General features: G+C 35.2%; 1 protein-coding gene across 1 annotated transcript; it reads right to left on the reverse strand.

The window, feature by feature from the left end:
- Window positions 1–1998: 1998 nt before the first annotated feature.
- Window positions 1999–2943, reverse strand: LOC123459355 (olfactory receptor 140-like). The gene has a single exon (XM_045145533.1). It carries the CDS (start codon window positions 2929–2931, stop codon window positions 1999–2001), a length of 933 nt encoding a protein of 310 aa, XP_045001468.1. The 5' UTR covers window positions 2932–2943.
- Between the last annotated feature and the right edge of the window lie 7904 nt (window positions 2944–10847).

Raw genomic sequence — 10847 nt, forward strand, 5'->3', positions numbered from 1 at the left:
ACTCTCTTGTTCCTATTGCCACCTTAGGTGGCCAGAAAGTGATGTCCACCTTCTGCTCATGCCATTGTTTTCCCCTGCCATCGTGGAGCTACTCCTCAAGTCTGAAGCCAAAATAAACCTCTTTTTCCCACAAGCTGCTCTTAATTGGGTCATTTCTTCCAGCTATATGAACCTGACAGCAACAATTATGGTTGCTATGAACATATCTGTTATAAACATACACATGTGAACAGTGTAATTTTTTTACGATTCAAAAGTTGTTTAGAACAAAGTCATAACTAAAGCAAGTTGTTTAGCTGAAAATATGTTTTATCTGGCCAAAAACAGAGCAATGATTCCTGTTTGCTTTCAATTCACTTTAAAAACCATCTCCTATGGCAGTTTTCAGTAAGGACTCCAGATACAAGGAGCTCATTATACAACCAACTCTTTTTTTAAAAAAAAGAAAATGTATTGACAGCTTCCTAGTACAAAATCAAGAGAAGAAAAATACATATACTCACATGATCTCAGAACCCATGTTGTGGGCCTGGAAGAAAAAGTAAAAGAAGAGTTAGAGAGGAAAGAAAAGAAAGTACAAAGAGTTCCTTCCAAGTGGAGGGCAGGAGGGGCAAGAGCCTATGTGGGAATAGATGTCAGGGGCTCTCCCCACATCTCAACTGAGCTTGTGTGAGATGAGGGGAGACTCACCAGAACCTAGAGACTCAGGAGTGAGGAACTGGCAGCTAAGAGAGTTTGCCCTCCCCTGTTAAACATATTTACAACCTTATTGTGGTGGGCTCTACTTTCCTGCTCAAGTTGTAGAGAGTCACAGACCAGAAATGAACAAAAGACCACCTGAATAAAATTTAAAAAGGAGAGTCTTTATTCAGCCAGCCAGTGTCTGACTCTCCACAGCTGGATATCAAGGCAGAGAACAGCAACAGCCTATCTCTACATTAGGTTTTTAAAGACAAAAACCACATTCCTGCCCTTCACTCTTCAGTCTTTCTCCCCTTTCCCCTAATTAATTTGCAAGAGAGGAAAGCATGGTTACAAAAACAGAATTTGGTGGTCAATACAGAGTAAGCATCAGATAACAGCCAGAGCAAACACCAGATGCTGGTAAGCAGCATGTGTCCAGGTTGCCTTGACTTTAGGTTAAGACTAACACCAGATATCTTTATTGAACTTATGCCCTCAGGCTTTTAGCTTGTTCTGTGTTAATCTTTATTCTCTTCTAATCCTGGAGAATGTCAAGATGGCTTCCCTTAGGTGTGTTGAGGTTGTTTCAAGGTGATCCAGAGAGACAGATGAATGGACTGGACTAGAGGCTTCCAAAGGAAAAGGCTAGGCATGATACCAAGATCTAGGGGATGAACTTGACAAACCACAATGTCAGCATTAGATTTTAATTGCAGAAAGAGAGACCTCCCCTTGCCCAAGAGGAGCCCAGGTTGTTCATGGAAAAACAGATCTGTAGAAGAGATAAGAAGTCATACCATATCTTTGGTATCTAGCAAAGTGGAAAGTGCAAGGAGACATTCTGCTTTTTACTTTCAGGGGCCCAGTCACCCTATCTGCATAACAAAGCTAACTCACTCCCTTTCAACATCATCCCATTGATTTCCAGCTAGGATGTAATTTGTCCAGCATACCAACATTGTGTCCACTACCCAACATATATGTTTCTGGGTATAAGTTCATAGCAGTAATTGTCACTGTGTCACATTGCAAGTGTCAAGAAACCCTTATTTTACTTAATAGTGCACCCAAAGCATAACATTTTGTGGCAATTGATTGGTATAATTTTTTTTCATTTTATTAAAGGTGGTTGATTTAGTAATGCACTTAATCTATAAACTCAAGTTTACCATAGATATATTTGTAAAGAAAAAGTGTATGTAGAGTTTCATAATGTTATTGGTTGTAGTAATTACTATGTCCTGGAATTTATTCTACATTGATAAAGGGAACTATCATGGTAGTGAAACATAATTGAAAGGTATTCACATTCAATTATTTATTACCCATGATTGTATTCCTTTTCAATAATATTTTAATGGCATGTTTAACCTCTGCATTTCTTGCTGTGTAGATAACAGGATTTAACATTGGTGTGACAAGGGTATAGAACACTGCAATGGCTTTATCCATGGGAAAGGTGGCCACTGGTCTCAGATACATGAAAATGCAGGGCACAAAGAACAACACAACAACTGCGATGTGGGAGCCACAGGTAGAAAGGGCCTTCTTCCTTCCTGCAGAACTGCGAGTCCTCAAGGAGCAAAGGATTACTGCATAGGACATCAGCAGCATTACAAAGGTGATCACAGGGATCACCCCACCATTGACAGCGACCAGAAGACCAAGAAGGAAAGTGTCAGAGCAGCCCAGTTGAATCAGAGGAAAAATGTCACAACAGAAATGGTCCAAGACATTGGGACCACAGAAAGAGATCCAGAAAGTAACTAGGATCTGCCCAAAAGAGTGGAGAAAACCCACTGCCCAACATACTCCAACTAGGAGGCAGCATGTGTGGTGGTTCATCCTGGTGACATAGTGCAGAGGTCTACAGATGGCCACATAGCGGTCATATGCCATGACCACTAGAAGGACAATCTCTGAAGCGCCTAAGAAATGTGTAACAAATAGTTGTATCATACAGGCATTGAATGTGATGGTCTTTGTCTCTGACAATATGTCAGCCAGCATTTTAGGAATTATGGATGAGGAATAGCAGGCATCAATCAATGACAAAAATGCTAGGAAGAAATACATTGGGGAGCTCAAAGTCTGGCTGCAGATTATAGTAACCACAATCAGCAGGTTTCCTGTGACTGTGACAATGTAGGTGATAAGCAACACCAAAAATAGCATTGTCTGTATCTGAGGCTTCTGAGTCAGTCCCAGGAGAATGAATCCAGTCACATTCATTTTGCTGTCTTTCATTTGAATGCTGATGATGAGCCCAGACAAGATGGGCTAACCTGTGAAGACAGTATTCTCAGTAGCACACTTGAACAATATATTTTGAAATTTTTAGCTAAGACAGTACATTTATAATAATATAAGGACTGGAGAGATGGCTTAGTTGTTAAGGCACTTGCCTGCAAAGCCAGAGGGCCGAGTTTCAATTCCCCAGGACCCACATAAGCCAGATTCACAAAGTGGCACATGTGTCTGGAGTTCAGTTACAGTGGCTGAAGGCCCTGGTACACCTATTCTCTTTCTCTCTATCTATCTGCCTGTTTCTCTGTGTGTGTATTAAATAAATAAAATTAAATTTAAAAATAATATAAACTATTTTTCATGCTATACCAGAAGAGACAAATAATTCTATTTTTTTAATTTTATAAAAAGAAATTCATATAAACCTCAACCTCTTATATGGATGCTGAAACCCACTTTCCCATGGCATCTGACTAGTAGGTAATAAACATCATTGAAAGAGTCACAGAAATCCACATACTCTTACCCTGTGTGTTATTTCACCTTGCATGTTTCTGTTTTATTTTATTTGGGATTTCTTTCCATAAGAAATAAAATAGAAACAAACTATGCCAGCAAAGAACATTTTATGAACCTTCTACTTCAAGTTTTACCCAGAATTTATCAATATATCTATTTCCCAATCAATATTAACTAAGCTTTTGAATATGTTACATCAATTTGTCCACAGTGTATGTATTTTTGTGAGGGAGGGGGTACATCAATTTGTCCACAGTATATGTGTTTTTGTGAGGGAACAGTTACTTAAATGGATGACTTTTTTTGATCACAAGCTATTTGCCTGAAGCATTAGAAGTCAGATTAATAGTAGTAAAAACCAATAGTAAAGTCTATTATCATGTCTTCACTAAGATAAAAGATGGAAAATCAAGACAGGATTATACAGTTTATGTAGTTTACCCTATGATATATATTTATGAGAACAAAATATCAAGATAATTCAAATGTAGAGTTTTAGGAAAATGATAATTTTCTCTATTGTAGTAAGAGAAGACTTTATTAAAGGGAAATATGTCTATACCTGACGAAAGTGAGGAAGGAGCTAAATGACATCTAGAATAAGTCTCCAGTCAAGAATATCAAGTGAAAAATCCTTGAGGAGGAAACAGAGTTACTACTATCCATGACTTAAAGGAGATGTGGCCAGAGTAGGGTGAACAAGGATGGGCTGATGGCAGATCTTGGAGGATTTTGTATGTAAGGAGTGTGGCATATTCTAAATGACAAGTAACATCAACAGTGATTTTACACAAAGGATGAAAGAATCTGAATTAATTGTTAATTTGACCATTGTGTATACTGTATGAGGAAAACACCATGGAGGAGTGAGATCAAAAGCAGAGATACTAGTTAATATCATGGTCAAAATCCAGATGGAAAGGAATGCTGGCTTGAGCCAGGACAGTAGCAGGCTTGTGGTTGTGCAAAATGTTATATTAGATGTAAAATGTGAACTGTGTAAAAACTACTACAGATTTTTAAGTTATAATATCCAAAGAAACTACTGTCTCTTATTGAGACAATAAATGTAAAGATATATCAGCTAGCACAGCCAGCATTTTTAGAGGGCTTGTCAGACTCAGTCCTTACGTCAACATTGACTGTTATGCAGTGCTTACCCTTTTTAACCAGAGGAAGTAAATAATATAAATAAAGCCCAAGTTAAAATGTTCAATATCCCTTAGCAGTCTGTCATCCTAGCCTTACATTAAAATAAATAGCAAAAGTATCGTTACTTACTATGAAAGGGCAGGATGTGTGACTACTACTATTAACATTGTCACGATGTTATTTCTATGAGGCTGCATCCATGAATCCAGAAACAAGAAATTAATTAAGATAATACATATTATATTATTTATCTGTATGGTTATTAGTCACTAGCTGTAACCTTTTTTGTTTCCTTTAATAAAATGACAGCTAATCAATCATACACACACACACACATCAATTTTGGTTTAGACAGGCAAAGAAGCTGTCACAAATAATTACATTTTAATGTGAATGTCAAATATAATTTTCCAACACAATGAAATATATTTACAAGAATATTTTACTCTTTAAACTCTTTTTTTTTCTGCTTCACTACTCATAAATCTGTAGCATAAAAAGAATCTCTTTATTTTCCCTTCCCACCGTCATCTCTTAGTTCCTCCAAATGGTTTTTAGACTAGAGGTAAAATGAACATTGCAAGTAGTCAGGAGTATACCAGATGCCTACTTTTAAGATTCACCTGAGTTTCCCACTCATTCAAAATACAAACAAATTACTTTGTGTGAAAAGAGATGTGGAATTTGGAAACCACGAAGCACTAATTATTTCCTGTATTTTATCAAGCCAGAATATCTCAGCTTTCCAGGAGAAAAGAGTCCTTGGGTTTGGCTCCACTCAAACATAATTCTGGAAGCTTCATCTTCCCCAGTCACTATGATGGTGTCCTTTACCCCTGTAACAAGGAACACATACTGAATGACCCAGAATAGCATTCCAGGATGTGATCTCCCAGTATGAAATGTCTATGTATGTCCAGAAAGAACTGTTCTACACAGCACTGAATTAGAACAAAGTACATCATTTCTGATTGCTTTTTTTTAGTAATCAATATTTAAGGAAACCTGACTTCAAGATCTTTTAGTTGACAATATGTTCAATGCTATATTAATAAAGTTTTAGATCTTGAAGTAAAAAGCACAATTATGTAAAATTGGGCATAGGAAAATGAGTAATAAATGCAAGACAACATTATTATGTATTTAATATTCTTTTAATAATATAATTATTCTCACTTTAGGAAAGACAATTTCAAAGATAAAACATGCCTTTCTGAATGTCCCAATGATTCTTACTAATAATATCTTTTGCTCGGCTTTTTGGATTTAGAAATATTGTAAGTTCTGAGAAGTTTAAGTACTAAAGATATTTCAATTACCTCATAAGAATTTGAGTAATTTGTTGAACTATAAAATTCTTTTTGAAAATAAGCCACTGGTTTCATATGGAAGTCAAAAACTAATATCAACTGACTTTTTCATATTTGCAAAGAACTTGATATTTTTAAATATTTCTTTAAAATAACTCTGTATGACTGGAAATTTACTCTTGTTTTATGAAAGAAAAACTGTAACATAGAGAAATTAAGCCCTGTATTCTGGGCCAAATGATTACTGGAGAGCAGATCAAAAGACTTAATTCAGGCTTCTCTATCCTAAATCACAATCTTAACTTGGCTCTATAAGACTTCCCTTGTTACAACTTACCTAGTTATCATTTTCCTTCCTTAACCCTTAATACCACCTTTCAAGTAGCTGTTAAGACCTCTGCTTCTCAACCTAACTCATGGAGGCATAAAAATTTGAATCAAAAAACCCTAGGGAGTTTGAAATACATCAAGTTCTATATTCCTCTGAGAAATTTTCATTGCCTCTCTCTGGAGAATTTTGAATTATCATCTCATTTATTTTGTGAAGTTAGTTAATAACACATAACTATCTCTGCTTAAAGAGCATTTCTCATCTTATCTAAATTAATTATTAAAATAAAATATACAGTGATCATGTTCTGTTTCAAGTCACTTTCATATTAACTATACAGCAAATGCACGTATAACTATATTATTTCTAATTCTTAAAAACTAAGGCTTAGTATCTTTCATTTCACTTGCTCAGTATGGTGTAACTAGTAAGTCAGAGAATTATAATCTAATTTCTACTCTTTTTTATGTACTGTTTACTGCCTAATTTAAGATCTGTTCAAAATAGAAAATAATCATCTGGCCTTACCATCCCTAGTATTTTAGATTATACACTCAAGCCATCACACACAGTTCATGCTTCATCTTACACAGATAATAATACTTGATTTCATTTTATTTTACTAGGAGTTTGTTGAGAATTCAATCACATGGAAGACAAAGTTTGATCTATAATTAAATCAACAAATAATAAAATGCAAAACATTATTGATTGACAATTGAATGAGGTTTGGGAGATTACCTAATTCATTCTTTTCATGTTGCATATACAAACTGAGAAAAGAATATTCCCCAAATTAATCTCTTTTCATTATTTATTTACAAGCAGAAGGATATAGAGACAAGAGAGATAGAGAGAATGGGCAAGCCAGAACTTCCAGCCACTACAAAAAACTCCAGATACATGTGCCACTTTGTGCATCTGGCTTTACATGTGTACTGGGGAATTGAACACAATCTTTAGGCTCTGTCGGCAAGTGCCTTAACCACTGAGGTATCTCTCCAGGTCCCCAAATCAAACTTTAAGATTGGGGTAGATTAAGATTTTAAACCTATTGCCTTGGTACCCATCATTGCTGGTCCCAACACCTAGTCTAAGATTCCAAAGTCTGATGTCTTAAGAACCCCATGTCCTATGACAATGCTGATGCTACCTCAGCATTGGCACATCAAATACTCATCATGGTCATCCTATGATCAATATCCTTTATGAACATGAATGTAAAATTCTTAAAGTATTTATTGTCAAATTAAATTCAAAAGAACTTTACAAATTACATGTACCATGAAAAAAATAGATTTATCCAAGGACTACAAGGATGGATAAATAGAGATAGATCAAAGGGACAAAATCATATAATTATCTCAAACAATGCAGAAAAAGCTCAATAAAATTCATCATCCTTTCACAATAAAGAAGCAAACAAAAACCTCTTAAAAATTTAGGAGTAGAAGGAAGGAGAAGCAATACAAATCCATAAAAATAAAAATACAAATAATACCATGCTGAAAAAGATTTGGAAACCTTTCCCTCAAAGTTGTAGAAAATGAAAATTATTTATACACTCTTAAGGAATTCAGTACATCTCCAGTCCCTTTTCTTTGATACATTATAGATTAGCACATGCATGATAGTGCAATGTTCTTTTTGGTGCCATAACACCATATTTCTTTTAAAAAATACTTTATTTTTTTATTTGAGAGAGAGAGAGAAAGAGAGAGAGAGAATGGGCATGACAGGGCCTCCAGCCACTGCAAATGAACTCCATCCAGACACATGTGCCATCTGGTACATCTGGCTTACATGAGCACTGGGAAATTGAGCCTGGGTCCTTTGGCTTTGCAGGCAGATGCCATAACTGCTCAACCATCTCTCCAGGTCACACCATAATTTTTCTTAAAATCAAACATAACACTGCCAACTTAACTCTTTGTAAGGGTTGCTTTTGTAACTCTAGATCTTTATTTTTCCATGTGAATTTTAGGGCAATATTTTTCTAGATCTGAGAAGTACATTGAGATTTTCATGATGATTTTGTTGAAGGTGTGAATTGGTGTGAAAGCACTTCTGCATGTATGTGTATGGAGGCCACAGTGCAATGTCCATTGTCATATTCTTTCTCCTTCCACCTTATTTTTTTGATACTGTATCCCTCACTAAACCTAATGCTCACTGATTCTATTAAGTTATTCAGTTAGATTCAGGGATTTTCTTGTTTCTACTTTCCCAGAGCATAGATTTTAGGTGTGAGCTGCCACATCACAATACTTTGCAGTTATTTATTCATTATTTATACATTAATTCTTTTATTTTACATGTTATTTTAAGAATTGATAAGTTGCATATATGTATGCAATTTTGATCATAATGCTCTCACATTACCTTCCCTTGTCTCCCACTCCCATTCCCATTCCATGGAACTCCTTACTTCCAGCTAGTCCCTGTTGCCCTTTGATGTTGTTTATTGCCTTTCTCCACTATCCATGATGGAATGTTGATGGGTGCAATATTGTGTAGATATTATGGAGATTACAACAATCACTGTGAGATTATGAATGCAAAACCACTTCATGTTTTGAAGACATTGTTCCAAAGCACTTCTCCCCATCCTCAGGCTCTTATATTCTTTCTTCTCCCTCTTATACAATGCTTGATGAGCCTTGAGGTATATTATTAGATGCCATATTCAGTACTGAGCACTCAATAGTCACTTCTTCTCATCACTGAAGCTTTGATTTTGTTCAGTAATCAAACTAACTTTAAAAGGAATCTTTCCAACCAACTGCAAAAATAAGCTTCTCTGATTAAATGTGAGAGGAACATTAATCTATGGACATAAAAATAAATAGAGGGCAATGTTATCAGAAAAATATATCCTTTAGCCAAACAACAAAGGTAACTTCCCCTTTAGGGTGTATGTCCTTCCCAACCACAGACTTTTGACTAGGTTTTCAGTATTAGGCATGAATTCCCTCCCATGGAAGGGTCTTCAGTCCAATCACAGAGCAGTTGGAGCAGTTGGTTATGCCTATAACAGCCATGCCACTATTGTACCACTATTGTATTAGCTGGTCAATAGGGTAGTTCACTGGGTCTACTGCTGGAATACACAGTTAAAACTGAGTAAAACTGAATAAAAACTCCTTAAAATGGGTTCTGGGGGTCCAATCTCAGAGCCTCAAGCTTGTGTGTCAAGCATTATACCTACTGACCCACCTAAACAGCCCCATCATTTGAATTGTAATGTGTTTTGCCTGAAATCACCATATTGCTTTTTATCATATAGCCATTTTTACTATGTTAATTCTGCTTATTTATTAGCATGAGAGATCTTACCATCATCTAGTGTCTTCTTCAATTTCTTTCTTCAATATTTTGAAATTTTCATTGAAGAGGTGTTTCATTTTCTTGATTAATTTTATTTCTTGGTATTTTTTAAAGCTATTCAGAGGGGTGCTTTTTTTTTACTTTGTCCTTGTCAGATTTTGGTATGCATAATACTAGCTTTATAAAATGAATTTGGCAGGTGTCCTTCCATTTTTATTCTATGGAATAGTTTGAGGTTTACTAGTAAATTTTTTAAGGTCTGATGGAATTTAGGAATGACAGCCAGAGAAATGGCTCAATGGTTAAGGTGTTTGCCTGAAAACCTTGACTACCTGGGTCTAATTTGCCAGTACTGACATTAAACCTAATGTACAAAGTGGTGTATGATTTTGGAGTTTATTGCAGTCACTTTAGGCCCTGGCATGCCCATTTTCTCTGTCTCCTCTCTATCTCTCTCTGCTTGCAAATAAGTAAAATATTTTCTAAAGACCTAGGAATGAATTGATCTGACTGTTTATGCCTTTTAAGTTGGAAGATGTTTATCACTGTTTCAATCTCATTACTTACTATAGTTCTATTAATAATTTACATCCTCATCGCTTAGTTTTGATAGAGCACATGAATTAGAAGTTGTTCAATTCTACTTTTTTAGTTTAATAGAATGTTTTCAGAATCTGTCAAAATAATCCTGAAAATTTCATTGATTGTCTGTTGGATGTATATATTTTAACTATTATTAACTTCAGTCTTCCCATTCTTGATTTTGGTTAGTTTGTTGAGGGATTATAAATATTACTTATAAAGATTACTTATCTTTTCGAAGAAAACATCACTCACTAATTCTTAGAGCTGTTATTTTCAATTCTATTTAATTAAATTTTACTTTAATATTATTATTTCTTTCTGTGTAGTAACTGGGTTTTGCTTATTTTGAAAAAAAAATCTTTGAGTTATACCATCAAGTTACTTGTAATTAATGTGCACACTAGTGTCTATGAACTTTATCCTCTGAGATTATTGTCTACTATGTCACTGGTTCTGGTATGATTTGTTTTCATTTTCATTTAAATCTTGAAATTTTTACACACACACACACACACACACACACATATGAGAGAGATGAGAGTATACATATAGTGGGTTTGGATAGAAAATATGTAAAAACAGTTTAGCAACATTAACCGTTTTTAACATCACAGACAGAAAATTGAGGATCTTGGAATATATTGCTCATGGATAAGTAGATGAATTTAGAGACAAAAAATATTCATAGGTAA

Source organism: Jaculus jaculus, chromosome 1 (genome assembly GCF_020740685.1).
Source record: "Jaculus jaculus isolate mJacJac1 chromosome 1, mJacJac1.mat.Y.cur, whole genome shotgun sequence".
Classification (NCBI taxonomy): Eukaryota; Metazoa; Chordata; class Mammalia; order Rodentia; family Dipodidae; genus Jaculus; species Jaculus jaculus.